General features: G+C 33.6%; 1 protein-coding gene and 1 long non-coding RNA gene across 4 annotated transcripts in view; one reads left to right on the top strand and one right to left on the bottom strand.

The window, feature by feature from the left end:
- Positions 1 to 262: 262 nt before the first annotated feature.
- LOC143255655 (putative fatty acyl-CoA reductase CG5065) lies at positions 263 to 27,758 on the bottom strand. Of its 3 annotated transcripts, none has more exons than XM_076511656.1 (14): positions 27,607 to 27,758; positions 23,368 to 23,487; positions 22,325 to 22,441; positions 18,994 to 19,169; positions 17,767 to 17,839; positions 17,557 to 17,663; positions 15,447 to 15,624; positions 12,731 to 12,775; positions 9,726 to 9,844; positions 8,258 to 8,497; positions 7,909 to 8,038; positions 6,565 to 6,692; positions 5,217 to 5,392; positions 263 to 526 (listed from the first exon to the last, which is right to left on the bottom strand). In XM_076511656.1, exons 2-13 carry the CDS (start codon positions 23,476 to 23,478, stop codon positions 5,230 to 5,232), a joined length of 1,587 nt encoding a protein of 528 aa, XP_076367771.1. In that variant the 5' UTR covers positions 23,479 to 23,487; positions 27,607 to 27,758; the 3' UTR covers positions 263 to 526; positions 5,217 to 5,229. The 3 variants fall into 3 exon arrangements, with proteins under 3 accessions (XP_076367771.1, XP_076367772.1, XP_076367773.1); XM_076511657.1 differs by having other exon boundaries at positions 5,181 to 5,392; XM_076511658.1 differs by lacking the exon at positions 5,217 to 5,392.
- The window catches only part of LOC143255656 (uncharacterized), a 34,898-nt gene continuing 31,389 nt past the window's right edge, over positions 24,294 to 27,802 (top strand). The window contains exon 1 of the long non-coding RNA XR_013030780.1: positions 24,294 to 24,432. This is a non-coding gene — a long non-coding RNA (uncharacterized LOC143255656). The remainder of the gene's footprint in view (positions 24,433 to 27,802) is intronic.

The following is a 27,802-nucleotide window of genomic DNA, read 5'->3' on the forward strand; positions in this document are numbered from 1 at the left end:
TTTTAAAGTTTAGCCTGTAATTTGTTTGTTTAAATTTGAACTGAATGAAGTTTTACTTACATACTCTTAACATTTATTTAGTCACACCGTGTAATCAATATGAAATTCTCGGCATAGCATTAAAACTCGAAATTATTTTTTTCCAAGAGAATTGTAGTTGTGTAGTACAAGACGGCACTATATGATTACCGTCCTCCTTAGTTAAGATGTAGATTTATTCAAAATGATTGTGTTTTTAAGAGTTCTAAGCTTGAGCACAAGATTTATTTAGTTAACACTTTAATCTTCTCTTATTTTTTGAGAACATGTAAGAACTGGATTCGCTAATCGGCAGTTAGTTGACTTTCTTTTTTTCTTTGCAAGGAAGGTAACACGTGACGTCGAGAAACAGAGTTATTTTTCCTGTTGACGCGTCAAGGGCACCTGCACAATAAATCTCAACTACCAGCTCACGATGTAAGATGCGTTTAGTATGCAAGCCTGGGTTTATTCGCGTGGCTTGTACGTGGAACATCACGGTTGCCCCCTATAAAACAGAATAAGAGGAAAAATTAGTTATGAAATTAGAGAATTCATTAAATAAGTAAAAATATATAGATACCTTTAGTTTTAAAGTTTGATCTCTTTGTTTTCACCTCATATATCTCGTAAAGGGGCCTTTGTTTCTTAGTGTTGTGCTTTGTATTTTTTGTAGTAGTAATTCTAACATTGTTTTCCTTGAATTAGAGAGTCAAATTAACTTATTTTAGATGTAGTTGATCATTTTGAAGCTAAGTGGGTACTAACAAGTAAGCATTTAGTTTTATTTAATTTGCTTTCTGTTTTGTTTCTCTGACCAATAAACGAGTTCTTGTTTGTTTGTTTTTGAATTTTGCGCAAAGTTACACAAAGGGCTATCTGCGTTAGTCGTCTTTAATTTAGTAGTGTAAGACTTGATAAAAAGCCAGCTAGTCATTACCACCTACCGCCAACTCTTGGACTACTCTTTTACCACTGAATTGTGAGATTGACCGTTACATTATAACGCCCTCACTGCTGAAAGGGCGAGCATGTTTGCTGTGGCGAGGATTTAAACCCGCTGCCCTTAGATCAGGAGTCGAGTGCCTTAACTACATAGCCAGGCCGAGCCTACAAACGAATTCTTATACAAACAATTTGCAAGTGGTACTGTAAAAATATTTTCGTCTGTTTAGGCTATCTGCACTGTACTCCAGAATTTGTGTCTTATATTTCTCACTTATGCATTGTGGTATCCAACATTACTTTACAAATTCTAGTATCTGTACAATAAAACAATCTGTTAGTCAAAAGCTAAATAATTCATAAATAATGGATGAATAAGATATAAATTCAAACTCATTGTTCATTTAATAATAGTAAGTATGATATAAACGGAAATAGCCTACGTGTAAACATACAAATGACACCTGCAGAGATCTATAATATTTCTATATTACTGATCAGAAGCGTAAAAGTATTTCAAAATCTGATAAATAATTTTAGAAATGGATAGCTTTAAACTAGTTGAAGGTTCAACTGATATTTAGTTTCTATATAATGAAAGGTATAAACGAGGCGTCTGCTTAATTAATTTTAAAATTTCCCAATACATATAAGGTAATCTGATCCGTGTATGTTTACTTATAACTTATTTCACTAAAAATGAAGTTTTGCATGGAGAAGTCACTTTATAGTCACTATTTTGAATATGGTATCAACGCAGCCACCTAGTTGATATAGCTATAGAATTATTACTAATATCTCTGGCACATTTCATGTTTATTCGATAAGTAAATGTAGCTTTTAAAGAATTAAAGAAATCGCAAATTAATAATTTAATTATTACAAAATTATCAATTTAAGAAGGTGAAATAGAGATCTTCAAAAATTACAGAAACAAGGGAGGTAACTTAGTGAAAATGTAATATCAAAAAAAAGTATAAACAAACTTAAGGTTTGAGATATAATTTTGACATTACTTTCTTAAGTTAAAATAGACTCTCCTAATTATTACTGCTTTTAGACATGGAGCCAAAGACAAGGATATGTAGATTGGGGAAATTATGTCAACACCATGTCTCAAACTTTACCTTAAGAATGTTTGCTTACTTTTGTGTAATTGCAGTTTAATACTGTCTTATTTGGAACACTTATGTTTAATTCAATACATAATTGATGTATGATGTTCTCTTACAAACAAAGACAACGTTTGCATTTGCTACATGCTGATAAGGTACTGTTACTGATATGATTGCGACAAAGCTACCAGTCATTGATAATGACACTGTATGTGTGATCACCATGATTAATGTGGATTAACATTCCTCATGCTATGTTGATATTTGGAAAATATACACGATCATTATATATACATATATGTTATATACACATCCTGTAGCTAGATGGGGATTGTGTAAACACTGGATTGATAGAGACTACTAAACTATACTAGGAAGGTACACGGATTTTTTTTTGTTACCACATGTGTTTTATACATGCATGCACATGCAACTCACGTTGGCAAGTATTTACGCAGGTTTTATAGTGTTTTAAGCTGTAAAGACGTATATATAGATTGCCATTTCAATTTTAAGTTGTATATATTCATGCACATGTATATTCAGTGAAAATATAAGACAATATAAAATGTCTGTACAAAACATCATTTTAAGTATTATTTATAATTGTTATATTTTCCCCTTTTTCCTCTTTCTCTCCACTGGCCATAAGTAAGGCTGGTTACGGTATTGCTGTAGTTGTGCAGAGTTTCTCTTAGAGTGTAATTCTGTATACTCTACAAGGTCAAAGAAGTGTTAATTAATAGTCATAAATTGATTGTATTAATATACCTTTCCTCCTTCATTTCTAATGGTGTTCGAGTAGTGACACTTCTCTGACCCTCTTCCACCGTTACGACCCTGAACTCTGGTAATCGGTCAATGCTGCATATCTAACACTATTTTTTTTTTCTAAATAAAATATATAGCTACGTAGTTTCTATATCATTTTCGCTTAGAGCCGCCATCTTCTGGTTGCACGATTCTTGCCGTTCCTTACAGTCAGCTTCAAGGATGGCTACTCTATCCGCAGTATCTATAAAATTTACAATCATGCAGAGCTGGCTATAATTAGACACTTACCATCAGACTTCATCATGAATGTCGACCAGGTGTTCGAAATTGAGCTTGGTACCATATTTTAAACTACCGCTTAAAGATTTATGTTGTGGAATACAGCCTAGACGTTTGTGCAACATGGCTGAAATCGATTTTAGAGATAAAAATAGAGAAATTGTGATCCTGTCAGTAGCTTCGTACCACAAAACACAAGAACCCTATACATAAAAAAATTGTGCAACATCATAATGCTACAACACTAGGTTAAGAATCGTTATTTATATACATAATACTTGCTATATAAACACTATATTACATCCACGGCTTGGACGCAACTATATACATATGCATGTATTAGCTTATAACACTCCATATGAACAACAAACTACACTAAAATGATTGAGTGTCAACGGTTATACAACCTCAGTGAAATAAATTTAAAAACTACTCTGCACAATACGCAATGATGTTTAGGTTTTTTTACAATACAAACAGTCTTTTTTTTTTGCTGTAAGTTGGCGGAACAATATTAAATAATGATAATGAAGAAAAACAGTTGGGTGATCCGTATTATAAACCGTGGCTCATGACATCTCAAAATTAAACGTTTCGAATAATAGATCACGAACTATAAAAATTGCATAAAATAACAATACATGAATATTGTTATGGATAAGTAAATTATAGTTTTATTGTACTTCTAAGACATTACACTTTACTTTTGTAACTTACATGATATAAGAAAGTTTTCACTGAGTTCAAAAACATATACCAAAGAATAAGTTTGTTCGTTAAGCACAAACCAACACAAAGAACTAACTGTAGTCTACCCCACGGGTATCGAAACTCAGACTCTAGCGTTGTAAGTCCACAGACATACCACTAGGGAACAATACCAAAGAACACTGGACATGTATCATATATAAAACAACGATTTTTTTGTTAATCACAAAAATATAGACTGAGTTATCCGTATTCTGTCTGCTACGGATATTAAAATCCTATTTTTATCGTTACAGGACTTCATACTCACCACTGAACCATTCGGAGCACTTCAACGTTAACATCATGGAAAAATTGTTATATATAAGATCAATATGAAGTAAGCATTAGAAAGGTTCGTGTTCATGTCAGATTTAGTCTGTATTTATTTACTGAAGTAAATATTTTTTGCTGTGTTTATACAGTAATCTTTTTGTGAGAAACTAATCCATACTTTACAAGATACGAAGGGTAAAACAAACACTTCGTAGTAAAGGCTTATATTTCAAAATTCTGCACACTAAATATTACACCAAGTGGAAGTTTTAGTCCTGCATTTTAGCAACACATAAAATCGTCAGTTTTAGCCAAAATACCTAGTGTTACAGTAAAAAAAAGCATTTGTATTTTGCACCGAAACATAAGGATTAATATTTTACTTTTCTCGAAACCTGAGAAGAAAAATTTAATAGTGCGAGAATAGAATATTTAGAAATTAAAATGAGTGTGTAAAGAAGCAGCGACTGAAAACAAAGTGTTGTGTTGTTTTTCCTAATATTCCTGTTAGCTTTTACAGTGCAGTTTAAAATCAAATGTGAATAAAAATAGCATTTAAACTCTAACTTTTAAAGTCTTATATTTCATATTCTAATGGTGTTTCATAGAGTAGTTTTATTGTTCAGCACAATGACGAGTTTTGGTGCTGGCATTGAATGAACGTTTTTTGGCAATATATCATAAAAAGCAGAAGATAAGTCTGAAATGTTAATTTTACACTTCTCTAATTTTGAGCTGCAATCGAGAAATTAATGGGAATGTTGAAAACAAATCTGATGTTTACTTGTTTTTCTATAATATTTTGAAATTTATTGGTTTTTAACAGTTCTCAGATTTCGGCGCTTAAACCGTGATAATGGCTGAGTTGTGAAGAGATAGTTGATAAATCATCACTGTGTTATTAAGAAACAGTGAATAGTTAATAAACAATCGTGTTGTCACTTCTTTTATATTTCTTCGTTTCGGATAAATTAACGAAAGCTTCATAGTATAATTTACAAAAAAAAAAAAAAAGTCTATCATTACATTAGTGCTCTCTAATATTAGTTGCCTTGGACATACGTCACTTCAAAATTTAGATCTTGGATCTCTTGGATTGAAGTCTGCTCACAGGAGAACGTTTCACAAGTGCCAACAGAAAGTACCAGAAGTCTTGGACAATGACTGAGCGAGTAAAAACCAGTCTCAGTAAAAATAGTATTAACGTGGAATTGACAGCCTGGCCGATCCAGTATCTCCTAAAACAAAATAATTTTTCTTTAATTATAAATTCGTAACAGTGAGATTGAGGGAATAGAACAAATATTTTATACATTCTTCAAAAATGTCGCATTATTTAACATTCTACTATCCTAGTCAAATGTGAAGTTTCTTTAATTTTTGATATATTTACACTAAAAAAACAACAGGAATATCGAATAAATAGTCCGATTCCTTGATTGATTGTTATGGCGATTTTCTTTTATTTTGTTTTGTGTGGAAGTGTTCAGCTTTAATAGAATATCCACACAATCTCGAGTTAAGGTACTCGACTCGTAATCCGAGAGTCACGGGTTCGAATCCCTGTTACACCAAGCATGCTCGTCCTTTCAGCCGTGGGGGCGCTATAATGTGACGGTTAATCCCACTATTAGTTGGTAAAAGAGTAGCACGAGAATTGGGGGTGGTTGGTGATGACTAGCTGTCTTCCCTCTAGTCTTACACTACTAAATTAGGAACAGCTAGCGCAGATAGTCCTCGTGTAGCTTTGCGCGAAATTCAAAACAAACCAACCCGAGTTGGGTTCATAATAAATATTTGGTAAGGCTTCAAGAAGTGGGAATGCTTTTGTATTTTGATTCATAAAAACAGACCAGGATTTCTGTTGAGACATAAAAATAAATACAATATTTAATTTAAGTGAAGGTAAGACTAATTTTGTATCGAGACATTATACATGCGCACAAGTAATACAAAGTTGATGAAAATTGTGAGTATCCAAGATATAAGAAGATAGTTAATATACTACATTACTTAATTGTTAAACCAAACTTTGTATAAAAGATTCAAATTATATATACTTATGACAACGCAATTAAGGCTCTCTAACATCGTCCCTAATTTTTAACCAGAGACCAGAAGAACAAAAGCTACTCAGTAGTTTTCTACCACTAACCGTACACGATAATGGATTTATTGTTATTCTTACAATGTACCCACAGCTAAAACTGTGCGGAAAATATTCTGTGGTGTCGTACGGAATCGAATTCAGTTCGTGAGCAATATCACAATGTTCATAAGTAACATTCAGAATAAAAAATAAAAATATTTACAAAAGATAAATGGGTGATTAAAATTGGATGATGATTAGCAAGTGTTATTTTTCTAAGGGTGAATGAAGAGCAAGGTATTGTAAGGTTGGACCACTCACCTTGCCAAGTTTGTACGAGCAGCTGGTAATGTGGCCTCTTCCTCTTTCAGTAGGTACTTTCTGACACCGTATACGTAATTCTCAAAATACGTGGGCCAGTGAAGTGTTTTCAAAGAGAAATTAAATATCTGAAAAAAAAAGGCGAATTGGTAAACTTTCACGTTTACAATATTATGTTTAAATGGTATTAATATCAGAGCATCTGGAAAACCAGAATGAACTATTAACCTTTATGAACTCAAGTATCTAAACTATTTAGATGAATTATATATATGTAAAAACGGCTGGTTTGGGTTGAGAAAAATTTTATGTAGAGGAGCGAACAACGTTTCGACCTTCTTCGGTTTTATATGAAATATAAAAAATTTAAGAGTTTCTGAAACTGTGTAGCAACAGATTCATTTCAATAAGTTTTTCCAATCACAATATATATATATATATATCAAAGCAATTGCCTTCAAGCACTCATAACTCCGCTGATGGCGTCTCCAACCATCGCTTTAGTTTGCTAAATCAGAGTTTATATTATAATAGATAATAAGATCGATTCTTATTTGTCTACAACACAGGTTGTGTCGCTTAATTCGTGCTGATATATTTTGTTTGTTTGTTTTATTGAAAATAGAAAATTAATTTAGGGTTTGAAACAGATGAAATACTTGAAAATCCTATATACTTTTAGAATTGTAGAGATTACATCATTAAAAATCACAACAGTCTGATTACTTATACAAATATAATTATCTCTTTAAGATATAGCATATCATGTTATCGATTATACTGAGTTGATACTAGTTTTATGTGTTCAAGACTTTTCTTGCAAAGCTATCCAAAGGCTACCTGCGATTTATTCGCCCCTCATTTGATTGAGCGAATTTCAACCAGTAGCGAATATTGGCTAACTTGCCCATCTGAGTTATGTATCTGATTACACAGTGAGAACAACAAACACCCCATACTTCTAGAAACTTTAAATTCTCAACTTTTGAACCACAAATTACGAAAGCCTTTCCCTTTTCAATGACCATCTAACATTAAATAATAACATCAACTCCTTTTTGTCCAGATCTTCAGTGTTTTCATTTTGTTATCATCCGTATTTTTATTTTTCCTTGAAGAACCTCTGTTCTTTCTAAACTTTTGATTGTATAACAAAGTAATCTCTTAACAGTTAATGTTAGTTATTGCATTTAGAATATTGTGAACTAACGTTAAGAGTTTTAACACTGCTTATGGAGTTTGAAGAAATTAGAAACGCAGTAATTAATTATGTTTGTTTGGCATTATCATGATCTTAGTGTTGATTAGATTCCTATTTTATAAGTGAGTCAAAAGCGACAATACCTCTTTGTCTTGTCCGATTTGGTGATCGGCAAGGTTTAGTACATTGTTGCAGTGAAAGATCCATTCTCTCATGGTGAAATATTCTAAAGAGTTAACCGCTCGGTGAATCTTTGAGTACAACCACACCATCCTGAAGAACAACAAAAATAAACCAAATGGGTTTGTCAGTTCATACGTTCATAAGCTAAATTCAGTGATAATGACTGCTACGTGATGATATTACATCTACTGACAAAAATTAATAAATGGTACTCGTCGTTTTTGCGAATTTTAATATAAATATCTGTTATTAGTTTTTCTATAAGAGGTATTAAACTTGAAACTTGTAATGTAAATAACATTTTCTCACTTTGGCTTCTGTCCAGAAAGTTTTGCTAAAATATCCATTGCATGTGCAGGTATACGATGTTGAAAGAATTGACAAACACTATTCCACTGATGATTTGTTTTAAAAGTTCCTCCGGGAAAACGAAATATTTGACCACTAGGATATTTCCTCAGTGCTGGCAAAACGTACATTTCCCAGTATTTCCATGTAACAGGATTAATAGAGCCTGAAGTACAGTTATATACCTTCAGTTCGTTGTGCCTTAAAAGATGAAAAGATACAATTCACTTGAGTTTATAAATAAAAACATACAGAACGAAATTTACTGAGCAGATTTGAAAAATTGGAACTTAACATATTTATTCTATAAGTTTACAATACTGGAATTTCACTGTTTTTGGTTAAAGCATTATTACTTAATTTGGGCAGGCAATATTTTCATTTAATCATATTTTCTCAAGTTGTACTATGATTTAAGAATGTGAAATAAAGTATTTCGTTATTGCATTAATTATTAAATCGTAATAATTTTTCAAACATTTATACAGAGGTTTAGTACCTTATATTAAAACCAATTTGGAGCCTTAGCCTTGTCGCCACGTCCGTTCATAAATATCTGATGAACGTGCATCTTTAACAATAGTCCTACAGTATTTATATTGCAAAGGCTTCGTTATAAGACTGTTGTGTTCAAAGCACACTCCTTCTATAACCCATCTACTGTACAAAAATGACTGTTTTCCCGCACCCATATCAACGTATATCCATTTACGATACCTCAGAAGATTTTACCTATATGATTTCGTATGAAATAAAAACTCATTTAATTTTGAAGCTGCTTGATGAACGCAACAGTTGAACAGATATGTTGTGAAAGGAACCTGTGTATATGTGATTACCTGTATAACTTTTCCAAACTGATATCTTTAATGATTAGATTGCCTGGAGAACGGAGACAGCGAATGCCACTGATCTTTGTTTTTGTAGATCCTCACGTGTTACAATACCCTTCACGCTGATTACCATGGTTTGGGCTCTATGTTTTGCAGGTATCTTCTGGATAGTCTTGGTTTCCCAAAATGATCCATTCTCATTTGCTTTCTAATTGTGTAAATCTTTGAAATTCCAAATTCCCTGATCTGAATAGATATTTCTGGCCTTTGTCTGAAAAGGCTTTTACACAGTATATCCAAACACAATATATTTTTAATGGCATCACAATATTATGCAACGCCAAACAATGTCAAAATAAATTTCCATTAAAATTTGCCCCACAGAGGCTTTATATGAGCTATGTTTGTTAAGTGATTAATGATTACATATTCACAATAGTTTTAATATGACGCACTCAACCCTCTGTAATCAAAAATTCAATAAAAATAATAAATATTTACACTATCAAAAATTACCTAAGGATCAAGGAAAGGATGTTTTAAAAAGTAGCATAACTTACGTAAGCAATAATAATAAAAGGTAAAAGAAACATTACCTGTGAATTGAGGTGTGCCAAGCTACAGTTATCATCAAGTTTATGACGACATCCACAGGAATTAGGTCACTGATCTTACTGCTTTCGCACATCATAGATCGCAACAACCCCTTCCCTGTCTAATACAGAAATACGAGTTTCACTACACGTAAAGACTGCGTTAGATGGCATGCATACATTACAAATGCTTTAACAAGAGTAACAGATACGTTGAAAGTTAAGTACCGTAAATTCCGGCGTATAAGTCGACGTGGCGTATAAGTCGACGTGGCGTATAAGTCGAGGTCTATAAGTTTGGCCTAAAAATCATGATTTTGACATGTACCTGCCGTATAAGTCGACCCCCTTCTCTGGCTCAAATCGCTTGGTCGGAATATTTCAGTCGGCATCAGCGGCGAGGTGTAGCTAAGGAAGTGATATTCAATAATCAACTGCGTCATCAGCAGACTTTGTCAGACGGCGCCATTTTCAAGAATTCTTATTATCCGCTGTGACTAGCTACGCCTCGCCTCTGGTCGGCATAAAAATGACATATTTGCACTTTACAATAGAGAGCAAAGTTCTGTCACTACGTGTTCTGAGAATTCATTTATGCTGACTCATTCGTGCGCTTCGCCGCGCTTTCACTCACGTGACGTTTCGTTTGCCAAAGTAAAGTGAGAAATCTGCGTTGATTGGCCAACATGACATGCTTGCTCGACAAATAAGGCTTTCACTAAAAGAAGAAGTGTCACGTTTTATGCACCTTACGGTATTCCTGTCTAGACAAATTTATTGATTTTCTTTTATCTGGTGTGTCTAACCTTGCTACGCTTAGCTAGGAAATTAGCTGACCAATCGGCTCTGAATGAATTTTTAACTGTCTATCCAGTTTCAATTTCCAGTTTCAAAATGTCAGTTACAAATTTCAGTGACAAATTTTTAAATAATTATAAATCGTTAAACAAGCAAGATGTCCAGTCAACCACGAAGAAGGATGAAATATGATGCAGCATTCAAGATAAAAGTCGTTCAAGCAGCCAAAGACAGTAGCAACAGCGCAGCAGCTCGGCACTATTGCATAAGTGAAAAATTGGTCAGAGATTGGAGGAAGGCAGAAAACACTATCAAAGAATTGCCCTTAACCAAATGTGGTTAAATTCAAGAAAAATGGCCAAGATTAGAGAAGGAAATGCGACATGGGTGTTATCTGAACGTCAATGTGGCAGAATCGTAACAAGAGCCCTTATCCGACTGAAAGCTTTACAATGGGCAGCTAAGAATAAAGAAGACAGCATGGATTTTAAGGCAACAGTCAGTTGGTGTTCTCGTTTTATGCATCGTCATGATCTGGTCATTCGTCAAAAGACAAAATTGCTCAACAGCTACCGAAAGATTTGGACTACAAGATCACGCAATTCCAGACCTTCGTCATCAATCAAAGAAAACGAAATGAATACGATATGGCTCACATTGGAAATATGGACGAAACGCCCATGTTTTTTGATGTCGTCGGCAACACTACAATTAACAAAAAAGGAGAAAAGACAGTTCTGGTGAAGACCACAGGGCACGAAAAACAACACTTCACCGTCGTATTGGCCTGCCTCGCCGATGGAACGAAACTGCCGCCTATGATAATATTTAAAAGAAAAACGATGCCAAAAGACAAGTTTCCGCCAGGAGTCGTGGTTCATGTACAAGAAAAAGGATGGATGGACGATAGTGGATGTGTCAAATGGATTAACGAAGTGTGGGCCCGTCGGCCAGGCGCCATGCTTAAACCCAAATCGTTGTTAGTGTGGGACATGTTCAAGTCACATTTAACGGATATTACGAAAAAAGCATTAAAATCGAAAAAAACAGATATGGCGGTGATTCCAGGTGGATTAACATCTGTACTGCAACCTCTGGATGTATCGTTAAATAAAACATTTAAGGATTCTATGCACACCAAGTGGAATGAGTGGATAGCATCGGGTAAAAAAACTTACACTGCCGCCGGAAATATGCGTGCTGCATCTTTGCCTACAGTGTGTCAGTGGGTAAAAGATTCCTGGGACTGTATTGATCTAAAAATCGTTGTCAACTCATTCAAAAAATGCTCAATTACCAATGCGATGGACGGTACGGAGGATGATATGTTATGGGAAGAGGATGACGATATCCCCTCATCATCAGTGGAGCATGACATTATTCCAGAAGAGGATCCTTACGATGACCATTTGAATGGTGAGGAATGGGACTTTGTGTTTGATCGATCTCATGTTGAGTAGGATTACTAGTATTTTACTATTTTATAAATAAATACCTATATGTCATATCATATAATTTTGATTTGCGATGGTTTTCTCGAATCTGAATTTACTAGAATTCATGTCATGAAAAACGTCACCGCCGTATAAGTCGAGGATGGATTTTTAAACGTGAAATTTGGTGATAAATTTTCGACTTATACGCCGGAATTTACGGTAAATATTTTTAGCATTTCAATTGTGTAATAACTGTATCTTATCATTCAGTGTTAATGTCTTGCATTCCTTGTGTTATTTATAAACATATACATCGTTGAATAACCATTGCCAGAATACATTAGCAGTATTTCAGTGTATTAGAATTGAAAAATATGACCAAAGAGATGGAAAATAGAAATTTGTAAGGAAGAAGGTCTGAGACAATAAATGGAAATATTGTTTCGTTCAAAAATACAATAATATCTGTTTCGTATATGAAGCATTAATGTTTGCTAATAATACATATACTACTGGGACAAACTTTGCCAATAAAATGTGCAAAACATGAATAAATAACACTACTCATAAACAGTGACTTATGAGAAAAAAAACATCCATAATTACCAAGTGCAACATATAGGTATGGACAATATATGACAATATAAACAAATGTATTTTAAAATTTTTTTAAATGAATTAATATTCATACGAGCAGTTTCAAACTTTCTAAAGTAAGCTTTAAATTACTTAAAGAGAGTATTTTAATAGGTTCTAGAAAACCTCGTAACTCACAGCGACAATCATTCCAGCTGGTCCATTGAAGTTATCTGCCCATCCCTATGAAGGAAAAAGAAATAAAATTAGATATATAAGACATGCATTGCTTTACACAGTGTTTCATAATAATAAAAAAACGCCCTAATTTTGATGAAGTAAGAAAGCTTTGTACGAAATAAAGATTTTATTTTGTCCACAAAGGAAATATATAAATTAGCGGTTAACCACAGGAATCGCCAAGCCAAAAGAAATATATTTGGCTGTTGTTGTTTTTTTTCTTCAAGTGCAATATTGCTTAAACACTATGCCCTCCAGTTGCACAGCGGTACGTCTGGGGACTTACTGAAAACTTTCAATACCATTGGTGAGAAGAGAACAAAGAGCCCATTATGTCGCTTCGTGTTTAATTACAACAAACTTAAACACTATAAGTTGAATACACACATCGGAAGTCTGGATGTATATGTAGAGAATTTTCAATCACGAAATATTATTATTATGATTTTTTGGTGGGAGTACCACATGTTTACAATGATAAATATTAATAAATTTTATTAATATAAACTGTAATGTTTTTTTAATTAAAAACTGAATTTTATTGGAAACAATAGTAGTTGTAAATATTTCAGTTTTTCAGTACTACATTTAGAAAATTGCATCAATAAAGATATAATCACGTACAGTCCTAGTGAAAGTTCTCTTCTTGTTGTGAAAAAATATTTTTGGTTAAAATGTTGTTCTATTATAAAGAATTAGTGTAAAACTAGATCATGTCTAGTCTAAAAGTCCAGTGTAAAACTAGACCATGTTTCTAGCGATAGGCTAATGACACATTATATTGTTTCTTTTTTATTATATTACAATGCCCTAGTTTACAAGTTAGTATTCATAAAATGAATACTACTTTAATCATTAGAAATTATAACAAATCATTAACTATATCTATCAAAATATGAAATAGTTTATTTCGTTGGTTAGCGATTTAGTTAAATTACCTAGTGCCATAGACACTACAAGTTATGCAAACTCTTTGAAAGGTATGAATAACGAACGAACCAGTGATAAAGTTAAGTTTTCACAGCACGATCCTGTGAAATATTACTGTAATAGACGTAGTTTGCATACCAGTATTTATGTATGTGACCAGACCTCATACACAATCCACTGAATGGCGTCACAAACAAAATTCTATAAAGATGCAACATTTTGAACATTAAAAATTCACACCATCAAATAAATAACTAAGAGGGCGAGCATGTTTGGTGTGACGGGGATTCGAACCCGTGACCCTCGGATTACGAATCGAGTACCTTATCTACCTGGCCATGCCAAGCCCCACTTTATGTTTAACTTCAAACAAACAAATTCAGTGCCCCCTAAACAGCGAAACTGTAAGTCTGAAGGCTTATAGCATTAAAAATCACGTTTCAATACACGTGTTGAGCACTTCATAAAAATACCATTCTTAAAAAAACTTAATACCGTGAATTTACATTTAATGACACTTAAAACTACAGTCTCTGCTAGAGTATGTATACTTTTTACATCACATTTTTTATCTTATTCAGTTGTGATTTTTTATCCTCTCTGAAACAATTAATCAGTTATTTACCCGGCATGACCAAGCGGTTAGGGCGCTTGAGTCGTAATCTGAAGGTCTGGGGTTAGAATCCTCGTCACATAAAACATATTCGTCCTTTGAGCCGAGGGGGAATTATAATGTTACAGTCAATCCCTCTATTCATTGGTAAAAGAATAGCCCAAGAGTTAGTGGTTGGTGGTGATGACTAGTTGCCTTCCCTCTAGTTTAACAGTGCTAAATTAGGGACGGCTAGCGCATATAGCCCTTGTGTAGCTTTGTACGAAATTCAAAAATAAACAAACAATCAGTTTTTTTACTTAAGATTGACTAGATCTGACGCCTCTTACTAGGTAAGTTGACCGGTTTGTAATTTTCTTATCAGACCTTTCAGGCAAAGGATTCTTTGTACAAAACGTTTATGATGGTTATTACGTGCTGTAGAACAGGTTTATCCCGACTGGATTTAATTTCGCAGTTATTGCCCCGCACGGCCACCAGATTTATTCAGTAATCTACTTTAATTTAGACAGGTCACTTGACTGTTTTAATTTCCTTCAGTACACAGTAATGTCTTTGTATTGTATAGACCTTGCTCATTCATATACAAAATCCTACAACATAAAACATGTATCATACGAGAAGAAAGAGTTTTCTCTTTAGAATTTTTTCTTTGTTTTTTTTTGGAATTTCGCACAAAGCTACTCGAGGGCTATCTGTGCTAGCCGTCCCTAATTTAGCAGTGTAAGACTAGAGGGAAGGCAGCTAGTCATCACCACCCACCACCAACTCTTGGGCTACTCTTGTACCAACGAATAGTGGGATTGACCGTAACATTATAACGCCCCCACGGCTGGGAGGGCGAGCATGTTTGTCGCGACTCGGGCGCGAACCCGCGACCCTCAGATTGCGAAGCGCACGCCTTAACGCGCTAGGCCATGCCAGGCCCCATTCTCTTTAGAAATTATAACAATTACTAGGCATGTCTCCCATTGTAAATCTTGAACTACTCTTATTAAACCGAATTCTGGGATTTGATTTTCACTCTTATAAAGCACCCAGGACGAGAGCTATAAAATCTTAGAAGCGCTTCGTTTAGTATCAAGTGAAAAGAAGTACCGATTTCCTTTTTTTTTTCATTAATTTACTTACAAATAGTGGTTCGTTCCAGGCTCCTGTTACTATTGATGGTCGAACTATCGCTACAGGAAGACTTCCACATTCTTCCACCAGTAAGGTCTCTGCAAGTGCTTTAGTAAACGTATAGGTATTAGGTCTATCGCCAAGCAACTTAGGCGTGATGTCATCAACCAGAGATTCATTCATCCAACTGTAGTTGGACAAAACACGATCTTGAACAATGTGCAGATCATTGACAGACCTTACCTACTTAAGTACGTTCAACATAAATTCTCCCCTAGTTCATTCTATAACGTACAAAATCAAACACTAAAAACAGGACATTTATTCAATTTAAAAACATGGTAATCCACCAGAGAAGTCAATTCTACAAAGTTCTTAAACAATACTCGATCGTAGCTTAAGCACTTTTATTTATTTTTAATAAGCATTTCACTGGAATATTTTACGCTATGAATAAACAAATAAAACTATTTACTTTAGGCCTTCATTCCCTGTGCTGTGGGAGGTTTCATTATAACTACATACGAACGTAGATATTTCATACATTAAATAAAAAACAAAAAGAGAAATGACGATGTTTGTTTTTGGAATTTCGCACAAAGCTACTCGAGGGCTATCTGTGCTAGCCGTCCCTAATTTAGCAGTGTAAGACTAGAGGGAAGGCAGCTAGTCATCACCACCCACCGCCAACTCTTGGGCTACTCTTTTACCAACGAATAGTGGGATTGACCGTCACATTATACACCCCCACGGCTGGGAGGGCGAGCATGTTTAGCGCGACGCGGGCGCGAACCCGCGACCCTCGGATTACGAGTCGCACGCCTTACGCGCTCGGCCATGCCAGGCCGAAAATGACGAACTTTATATAGTTAGGCTTGCCTATTAAATAAATACTTATCAACAGATATTTTAACGTGAATTAGCAATTGCGTAATTATTTATAAAATAAAGTGCTTCTTATACTAAATTATTATAATATTTTATATTACATTATTTACTATTCTATAATTTATTTAATTTAGGCTTAGTTATTTTTCTATTGATTGTTATATGCCACGATTACTTATTTAATTATCTCCAATTGTTTATCCACTTCTTGTTTTTAACTCAAATGAATAAAGTACTTTTTACAGTATTTATTAACTGGTTTGGTTTGTTAATTGTGTATACTTGTTCTGGAAGTGTATTAAAAAGTTTCGCACCCACAAAATGCCACATATGTTATTTCTTTTTATTCTTCTGATGGTAATTTAAAGAATTATCTTACGTACAATTCGCACTAGTATTTGAGGGTGCATATACGATATTAAATAAACTTATTCGGTTAATTAAACAGTATGCTTAACTCTAAATTCGTACTACTAATACGTTTATAAAAAAGTGAAAAAAGAAAACTAAAAGTGATTTATTTAACAACGTTTCATTGTTCGTAGAAACTAACTAATTTCCACATCTCAGACTATTTATTAAACGACATGATAGTGTTTCAGGGGGCTATAACTTTTTCTGTTAACGATTTATTTTCACAAAAAATAATGCATTGATAAAGATTTCAAAATGAATGTAGCTCAATGATTAACTTGCGTTACCTAGAATCTGTTTATTTTTACTTTGTTTAATTTTTGACGCAATAAAAACTTATTATACAGTGGCATTTTAATGCTTAAAATTAATAAAAGCATTAAAAAGTAGTCACCAATTGAATACAGCATTTATACACAAGTGCATTGTTGTTATCATTTCTTTTAAAATTCGTTTTAAAACCACATCTTGCCTACGGCGCTTTTCTCTTCGCGTGCACCTACAATTTGTTCATTCTTTGCTGCTTGTAAAAACAAAACGTTTCGGAATATTAGTCGAGCTGGCATAAAGAGCTCTGGCAGTGTTGTGCCAAGCATCACAACTCACGTAATATTATATATTTGTAATTGTTAATACGTTTCACTGCTCATTGCAAACTAACGACTATTAAGCTCCACCAGCTGTCGGTTATTAAACAACACACCAGACTGAGTAAACATATGAACATGTATCTCATTTTGGGTTAAAAAGTAGGATGATTACAAGTTTTACAATAATTTTATGTACTACCTGTAGGATGATTAAATAAACTACGTACGTGACAGTGTCTATTAGCTTCTGGGGGTCAACAGGAGCTGGGTAAACTATTTCCTCAATTTCCTTTTGATTGCAGTTGCAATATGCTGTAGACACGTGGATAAGTGCCTAAAAATAAAGAAACTGTATTCGATAAAATGTAAATCATTTCCAACTGATTAAAGATTATAACTTTTCAAAATTCCAAGAAAAACAAAAGATGAGTTCATACCTCTAACAGCGACATCTTGTGACAAAGCTGAACAATCCGTCTTGTTCCTAAAATGTTCATATCTACAGCTTTCCTGAGAGAATATTGAATATGTTAGTCTTAAATATGTTAAAGCATGTGTAAACTGATTATCTTAAATGACGATTATTTCGAACACAATATAATTTTTCCGAAAGAAGATCGCGATACCGTACAATTGGTCATTTTCTATAAGTGGTTCTTGATTATGATTTTAATTTGTGAATATTTTTATGTTATATTCAAATCTGCTTTTTGATAAAGCCTGGTTCTCGAAGAAATATTCTTTCATAGTCATATGTCTTGCCCTGCGACGTATTAATTGTTTTGACAAAGTCAATGAGCTTTTAAGGTGAAAGGTAAATGCACGAAGGTACATATATAACGTTTCTTACAAAATGATTATGAAATGTTTAACTAAAGTTTTAATAATTTCTTACTTAAGGCTTAAAAATCAATAATAATGTACTATAGCACCATCAGTTGGGTTTTAAGTTGTTTTTGACGCATACATTCACTGGTGTTTTTTATGTAATATGACATTTTCCATTATTGAATCTGTAATTATATTCCTATTTTAAGAATTATTTCAGGATAATATTGTGAACAAACTTATAAATATATAAAAAATAAATGTGATAATGAAAAATAACTTAAAATCCTAAAGGGACTGGGATTTGAATGCAAGACTTCCACATGATATTAGAGAGCCATAAGCTTAATAAATAATTCAAATCACTATGTAAACCACTATTATATTATTGTTTTTTCTATTACTAAATATTAATATCTTACTCTAAGTATGATGAATTAATAATTTAAAATGTTAATAAAATATCCGCACGCGACTTATATTTGAACTCTATACTTCTGCTTGAGACAAAGCGCTAAGCCTATTTTAATGTTACGAACAAAACGCTGAAAGCTACAGACAAAGAGAACACAGCATAGCTTTTATTATATAGATTGTTAGTTCATAAATAATTTCATATTTCAGTCCTTATTGTTCTAAATAGTGATCATATGTAAGTATAATAGCACCACTGGAACTAAAATTAACTTTGATCATGCACATATCTATTCGCATAAATTGACAAAAAAGCTTAAATGGCAATATTCAAACATTGTTCTAATAATTTACAAACTGAAAGTATAATACTTATTCTAAATTAAAACAATACTAGATTTGAAGTAAAGAAGAAAACCTACTTTAACGGCTCTTCAAATCGGACTGTAGCAGCCGAGTGAAAGACAATAGACACATTCTCTATCAATGTCGCTCGATCGGAGTTGTTGATCCCAAGGTCTGGTAAGGTGATGTCCCCAACAATAGGGATTACTTTGGATAAACAGGTTGGGTTATTCGTTCTTATCTGCTCGAAAATCTGTAAGTAGAATCACCTTATTTCAACAATAATATATCTATCTTATTTCATTATATATTTTGTGCTTGGTTAGTATTTATTCAGATTTTTATTATCAGTAATCTGTTGTAAAGTGAAATATGATTTTAAAAATCTTACAATTTACCGTTTCTCTATGAAATCTTTATATATCCTTAAGTTCGTTCAATGTCAAAGAGATTTCATACTTATTTTATCTGTCGAACAGTCAGAACAATATTTATCATATCAATATTTACGTCATTACGAGCAACATTCTCTGTTTGTTTGTTTGTTTGTTTGTTTTGGAATTTCGCACAAAGCTACTCGAAGGCTATCTGTGCTAGCCGTTTCTAATTTAGCAGTGTAAGACTAGAGGGAAGGCAGCTAGTCATCACCACCCACCGCCAACTCTTGGGCTACTCTTGTACCAACGAATAGTGGGATTCACCGTCACATTATAACGCCCCCACGGCTGAAAAGGCGAGCATGTTTGGCGCGACGGGGATGCGAACCCGCGACCCTCGGATTATGAGTCGCACGCCTTACGCGCTCGGCCATGCCAGGCCCAACATTTTCTGAGTTTTTGCAGCTACATAGTTTAGTACTCACTTTTCATACCTATATGTTAACTTGATATTATTAGCTTAATTCTTCACATGCCTTACATGGTAGCTCATCTCTTTTTAAGTTTAATAGTCCTTGATGTGAAGAAGAAAAAATAGCAGTCACTTTCATTTTAATAGAGCTATTAAAAAGTGTTTGTTTGTTTGTTTTTGAATTTCGCGCCAAGCTACACAAGGGCTATCTGCGCTAGCCGTGCCTAATTTAGCAGTGTAAGACTAGAGGAAAAGTAGCTAGTCGTCACCACCCACCAGCAACTCTTGGGCTACTCTTTTACCAACGATTAGTGAGATTGACTGTCACTATATATCGTCCCCACGGTTGAAAGGGCGAGCATGTTTGGTGTGACGGGGATTAGAGCCCGCGACCCTCGAATTACGAGTCGAGTGCCTTAACCACCTGGACATGCTGGGCTATAAAAAGTGAGTAATGAATGAAGAATTCGGCATATCATAATATCATAAATTTATGCTTTATTGAAATTTTAAATAAGATGCTTGTTTTATATTTTTTAATTTCGCGCAAAACTACTCGAGGGCTATCGGTGCTAACTGTACCTAATTTAGCAATGTAAGACTAGAGGGAAGGCAGCTAGTCATCATAACCTACTACCAACGAATAGTGGGATTGATTGTTACTGTATAACGCTCTCACGGCTGCAAGGACGAGCGAGATGCTTGGGTCCAATTTGATTTGGATTAGTTTATTTCATTATAGCGAAACATGTATGCACTAACTTTCATACAATATAATTTTTCTTTAAATTCCATCACTTTTACATTTTATCTTAAATCTCGCAAATGATTTTATTTAGTGATCAGTTATACAGCAAGAAATTTCACAAGTAGTTTAAATCAACACAGTTTTAAACATGCTCAAATTAAAATTTCATAAAAATATTTAATAAATTTAATCTTCTATCACGACTTAGAGCAGCTCTCTTCTAACAGAGATCATCCAAATTCATCACTAGCTAGCTTTTTCGTATTGTTTTGTATTTCACACGCGGCCTAGCATGACCAAGTGGTTAGAGTGCTTTATTCCATATCTGAGGGTCGCATGTTGCAGTCCCTGTCCCACTAAATATTCTTGTTCTTTCTACCACGGGGGCGTTATATCATTATGGTCAATCCCACTATTCGTTGATAAAAAGTAGCCAAAGAGTTGATTGTGGGTTATCTATCTCTACTAAATTAGAGATGGCTAGCGCAGATAACCCTGGTGCAGTTTTGTACAAAATTCAAACCGAATCAGTCGTATTTCACACAATACTATAATGAGACATATAATTTCGTAATGTCGTAATTTGTTTATTAGCTAGAAAGAGCTACAGATCTTAATGGTGACATCAAGTAGGCCTAAACATTCTTAGCTCACGTTAAATTTCTCTTATATGTTCTAAACTTTGTGACGGATGTACGGTTATACATTTATTCTAATATCTACGTTTGTTTCAATTTAATGCTTGTAACATATATTGTTAGATATCTATTGCGCAAGTCCCGCCTGTTTTCTAAATTTCTAGAAGATTCTCGAGTGTAAGAATCAACAAGATATGATTTACGAAAGCACTAGCATATTGTCGAAAATTGTTGCCAGGTGATTTTTCGAGAATCGCCTAGTGGCAATAAAACTAACCATCACAAACCGCGGAGAGACAGTTTTAGAATATTGTTTGGTCGCAACAGTCAGTATGCTATCAGCCTTGGAAGCTATAATTGTTAAAAACGCTTATTAATCGGAAAACAACAGATATTTGACCAGGAACGTTTACAGATTTGAACATTACAAAGCTTAGTGAGTTAACTCTGAATGTTACTATTTTTACGAGGACATTAGATATTTTCGTCGGGAAAAAAAATCACGTGTGAAGAATAGAGCTAGCATTTCCGTCAAGTTAAGTGTATTTATGTATCAATATAAAAGTAAGTTGTGTCTCGTGAACTGTCGATAAGGTATTCAGTTCTAGATCGAATATTATTTGTAAACTTATAACACTTTTATACATAAATTAGAGTGGTCCAGCATGGCTAGATGGTTAAGACGCTTGACTCGTAATCTATGGATCATGGGTTTGAATCTCCGTCACACCAAACATGCTCGCCCTTTCAGCCGTCGGGGCGTTATAACGTGACGGTCAATCCCACTATTCGTTGGTAGAAGAGTGGCCCAAGAGTTGGCGGTGGGTGGTGATGACTAGTTGCCTTCCCTCTAGTCTTACACTGCTAAATTAGGGATGGTTAGCGCAGATAGCCCTCGTGTAGCTTTGCGCAAAATTCAACACAAACCACTTATACCGAAAAAAAACTACAAAGACAATAGATTAATAATTTTGATAATAAACAAAACTTTTAATAATACCACTGGTGTTTAAGGTACACAAAGTGGATAATGATAAAAAACCCAATAATAACAAAATAAAATAAAACACGTAGCCTCGAAGTGTCTTCTAACTGAGAATGAATTTGACGTGGTGTTACACATTTCTACTGGATTAAGTATTTAAATATAGATATAAAATGTTAAATAGATACCTTAGCATTCAATAACTCCTCCACTCTTTGACTTGGCTCTTTTCCTTTCTTGGATCGAACTAAGATGTAGATGTTTTTAACACCTGAACATGAACGAAGTAGCTTTTCAACAAGGACCTGAAAGAAAGTTATTTACAACGTATTTACTTATAGCGCATCAAGAGTTATGTTTTACCAAACTTTACTTTGGTAATTCTATTTAATTTTCTATTTATATTCAGAAAATACTTGAACTTCAAACACGCCGATTGTTTTATGTTTAGCTCTTTAACTTTCTATATTTTTTTCTAATATCAACTTTTTAGCGTGAATAATCATCTACACAGCATTTAAATAAGATGGACATAAAAGGAAGTACTTCTTTATGTTACACTGACTAACGATGATATTGTTTAAAAAGATAATTGAATAAATGGTATCTAAGAAATCTGATTTAATATAAAATATTTTCTAGAATTTTTAATTTTCCACAGAATTTTTTAATTTTGTTGGTCATAAATATTTCTAACATAAATAATTGGTTATTATTATTCCCCAAAAGGGAACGAAAGCCGTCTGAAAGGGTCACCTGTTTTAACTACTCGCACCACAATATAGTAATGTGTTGTCTGTCAGTTAGTCAGTAGACACTCAAAAAACGTCACATCTCGAGAATCTCGATAATAATTATGCCCTCTGTAGGTTACAACACAGCATAACATATAAACTTCAAAAGCAAGAAATAAAATATTTGTTACTCTTAATTTTGGTTTTATTTATGCTTCAAATAGAAGTAGATTTAGTATATATGCGTGTGAGAGAGAGAAAGAGAGACAGAAAACATATTACTTAGACGTATTTAAATGTATCAACTACGCAATCAAGATTATCATGTTTTCCATCCACTTTAGTCTCTCGGCAATCAGCAGCAAGTCTCTGGACTTAGAGTGCTTAATTCAGGTTTCGATTCCCTACGGTAGGCAGGGTATAAATAGGTTATTATGAATTAAACTACCTTTGAACTAAGATACAATAGATAACACGAATAAAAAGAAATATCCTACCTTTCCAATGAAACCCGTTGCACCGGTAATGAAGACATTTTTTCCATGGTAGAACTCTGCGATTGGAGAAACTTCATCTTTTCTCTGAGTAACGAACGGTAGACTCGGCATCTTATTATCCTGGAAAAGAATGGAGTAGTTTTGTCAGTTATTTCAGTAATGAGTATATAACTTTTAACTTATAAAAAACTGAGCAACTGTTATCTATTACTAGCTGTATGTTAGCTATGGAAATGTATTTTAAGAAAACTACATCTTTATAAGAGATTCTAATGCTATATTTACTTGCGTGAAACGTGTTTAACGAGTGTTCTCAACAGACAAGCTATTTTACTACGAGCCAAAATGGCTGGAAACAGAGAAGTGTGAATTACTGAAAGTCGTAAAAGCAAACTCAGACATATTATTTTCATGTGCGACTTTTTAGGACTTTTGTTTTCAACCGTTTAAAATCAAAGAGCTTTTTAAAATTGTGTTGTTTTAAAATAGTCATGAAACTGTACATAAATTTATGTTCAAATGCCTATCCTTATATTTAAAAAAAAAATTTGATAACAAGTTATAAAGGTGGTTATTTTATTGGACACAAAGTCGGAGGTATTTAAATCATAATATTAATAAAGAGACGCATCGAACTTTGTATATTTACATAAGGTAGTTAGAGTGGACTATTGTTGATGGAGTTACTTGTACAAAGCTGGTTAACACGTTCTAGTTTGATTGCCAACATTAAAATACAATGTTTCTTATTACTACTGTCATGGAAAAAATTAAAGTTACTTTGGAGAACTTACTAATATTCTCTGTGTTACTTTTATTTGTTAATTCTCTCTCCCTACGGAATATAAAGCATGATTGGGTTTAGGTCTATTTAAAACCCGGGAGAGTCAGGTATAACGGAAACCTCTTCCTTCCTCTTTGACGGTTTATTTATATTTCATAATTATTTAATTTTTGATTTCACGGAAAAATGCTACATGAATTACTTTTTCGGATCGTACCCTACTGTTTAGGTTTAGCTACATAGACACTGGACTCTTTTCAAGACCATTTCCACTTGTAAAGGTTAGTATTTTTCTACCACTTCTCTTTGTTTGTTAGTGTAAAAGTCCTACACATTAGAAACAGTAGAAATACCTTTCACTTGGTAATATCAATGGAAGTGAATTTCACACAGTAACCTTTTAACTGTAGTTTTAATGCATTAACCTAATGATATGTTTATTAGCTAGCTATATGTGGCCTTTTTCGTCAACTTAAGGTAGGTATTAACATGAGAGAGGTATTTAGAACTATTTTCATCGTGTATTGTATAGCGAACTATGGAGAACTGTAAGTCATTTTTATGAAAGTTCATCTTGAAGCACTTAAGGAGACTATCTAAGTGTCATAAAGTGGTTGTAGGTTTGCATATATGATACTGAACTTGTTGATTTGTTACTTTGTAAACTATTGCGATAATTGAGTTTTGTATTGTATGTAGTTTACTTTTTATTTATATAAATGTAATATCAATCCATGCTGGGTAAAGTGTTCTGTTACTGGACATATGTGTGTTTGGTACATTTGGATCATGTTTTAAGATGATGTATTTATGTTTTTACCTTACATATCTTTAGCACAGGTCGCTTGTCTCTATATTTTATTGCGGATTTGGTTTATATATTTGGTACACGATAATTTAGAATCCTAGATCAAGCTCAAAAAAACTTACTAACGTAGAAGTTCAGGAAAGGGTTCCCGAGTGGGTGTCAATATGCTTTGAAAGATTTCGAAAATAGCATAACTTGTGTTTTTGAACGTTTATTGTAATTCTTTGTTTTTAACAGTATTCGATTATTTGGTTTAATTCAAGTTGGACGTTTGTAGTGGCTACTAAAGGAAGGGAAAATCTTCCAGACTGTCACATCATCTGAGAATTGAGAGCCAAAACAGAAATGTTAAATAATATAGGGTTAAATACTCTCCATGGGGGACACCTGCTTTGTAAATAATGTAAGATAAGTGGGTGCCCTCCACATTTACTCTATATTTTCTATTTTCCAGAAATTGCGACAACCAGCAAATAGTACTCCGCGGTAATTTCACCTGTGATATACTGAGCTTTAGACATCGAGAAAGAAAGAGAAGTTAATTAGGTTTTTTGTATTATAACAGTTACTTCGGTTTCGGTTAGTCTAACTAGGTGATCACTTGTTTGTCTACTTCGGTTTCATTTAGCCTAACTAATTGATCAGTTTTCTTAGAAAATTTCTGAAGAGAAAATGTTTGTATTTCTGGTTATTATGATCTGATTTTTCAGACAGATAAAGAATCTATTGATTATTATTTTTTCCAAGATTGGCCAATAGCTTTCATGTTCATTCTCTGGATTTCTTTTTTGAGGAACATAAGAACATTTGTTTATTTCCAAGATATTGAGGTATATTCTGATATTAGGGATAGCCTAAGGAAAGTTCTAAATAGTCAGTTAAGCTCAATCTCTGAAGGTGATGGACTGTATACCATCGTCCCCGGAGTTTTGTTCTTCATCTGTTTTATTGACGTGATGGCATCAGTTTTATTAATGTCACTCGTAACTCGGCTTGCTAGATAGCTTTCTTCTAGTTTGTGTGCATTTTGATAATTAATGAACGAAAATTTGTTTCTCTCAGTCAACTTTAGCATTTCAGTTATAGCTAGTGTGATACAATAAAAAATAACAAAAACAGTCAATTATATACATACATAATACATTCCCGTCTATCTGTTTTTGTGCTTTTTTTCTTTCTTCTGTAAAGTACTGGAGCAAATAATTGTGTTATTTACAAGTAAAACTGATAGATATCAGATAGACAAACCCCTAAATAACAGCAGATTCGAGCAAAAACTAAGAAGAATTTTGTATGGTTGACTGAATTTTAAATTTAAATTTTAAATTACATGAGGAACAAACAGACTGAACTGGATTAAATGGCACTGAAAACAGTCTCTGTTTAGACTTAAAAAGAGTGTGCACCTGCGTGTACATAAGCGAATAATTGCCTCCACTATTTCAGTGAATAACTCGCCGACTCAAGGCAGATGGTTACAATCGTTAGGTCGTGATAAGGCGAAACTGAAGTAAATTTCCCTAAGGGTACGTGTGTATTTTCATATACACGTTTTTATTGCGCGGTACCCATTTCCTAAGCCTTGAAATGTTTATTCACCAAAATACACGACAAACTACAGTATTCGAAGTTGCATCTGTAGGCACGCGATCTGTCCATTTTTTTAGCACAGTAAGTAAACTTGATGTGTTCTGTCTGTTTTTAAGGGACGGAGGGTTGATTTAACTGATAAAAAACTCGTTCTACTTTTTTATCTTTCTAAGTCACCAATAGAGGTGCAGACACAAATGTCAAGGTCGGTAGGTTTGTAGTAAATGAAAATATGATGGTTACCACTTTAACTATATTGGTTATAACTCTACACACATATATACAGGGTGTTCGGAAAGTCACTGTGCAGTTTTGAAAGCAGCGATAACAGCATTCATTCAGTCTGTTTCAAGCCAGCAACTGATAGCGGTGTTTTGAAACAAAATAAGAAGGATCCAAGCCTGTATTGATACCAACGGGGGTCACTTTAAACATTGCTTATAATTGTCATTCATATTTACCTCCTGTATTCTATATTGAAACATGTCTGTTAATAAATATGTAAGTGCACAGTGACTTTCCGAACACCCTGTATATATATTGTATATTTTCAAGCCAAAATCTATAGAAAAGTATAAATTTGGCCTATTTCGTTTTTTTTTCCTTTCTTTTAGAGCTAAAAATGCTAAAATTAGATACATACACTATAGGACAGTTACCACATAATAAAATTACAGTAATTGATCTGAACAATTCTAGTTGATTCAAGACAAAAGTATATGGAAATTTATAGATTTGTACTATATCAGTTTTTTATACCTTTCTCGAATAAAGATCCTAAAGTAAAGTACACAGCCAGAGAGTTTCCAATTCCCATATAAAAATTACGGTAACCGAGCCAATATCATTCAATAAAAGCACCTGAAATAACTTATAGTTCAAGTTTTGTCCCACTTCTCGGGAAAATATTCTAAAGTAAAGTAATCCATGTACACCGTCGGACAGTAAAATTTTATCACATTTATGTAGTTTTGAAAAACATTATATATATATATATATATATATATATGTATGTGTGTGTGTATTATTAAACATATGATAAAAATATTCCACCCACCTCAAGAACGTGAAGCTACTCAACAGAGCTTAATCGCCCTCCACGGGTTTTTTGTCCTGTGCGAACACCTGTTTGTGTTCTTTCTGATAATGTATGTACCTTGCATACACTTTCGCTTTAAAAGCTGACAGTGAGTGATACAATTATATTACGAAATAATACTGAACTACCATTGGTCAGTTATTCAGTGTTTATG

The sequence above is a fragment of the Tachypleus tridentatus genome, chromosome 7 (assembly GCF_004210375.1).
Source record: "Tachypleus tridentatus isolate NWPU-2018 chromosome 7, ASM421037v1, whole genome shotgun sequence".
Classification (NCBI taxonomy): Eukaryota; Metazoa; Arthropoda; class Merostomata; order Xiphosura; family Limulidae; genus Tachypleus; species Tachypleus tridentatus.

Excerpts from the sequence above, each read along its gene's own strand:
- LOC143255655 (XM_076511656.1), bottom strand. The coding sequence starts at position 23,478 with ATGCCGAGTCTACCGTTCGTTACTCAGAGAAAAGATGAAGTTTCTCCA. Across the intron at positions 17,840-18,993 it reads CGATTTGAAGAGCCGTTAAA|GAAAGCTGTAGATATGAACA; the intron begins GTAGGTTTTCTT and ends ATATTCTCTCAG. Across the intron at positions 5,393-6,564 it reads GCTCGTACAAACTTGGCAAG|GAGATACTGGATCGGCCAGG; the intron begins GTGAGTGGTCCA and ends ATTTTGTTTTAG.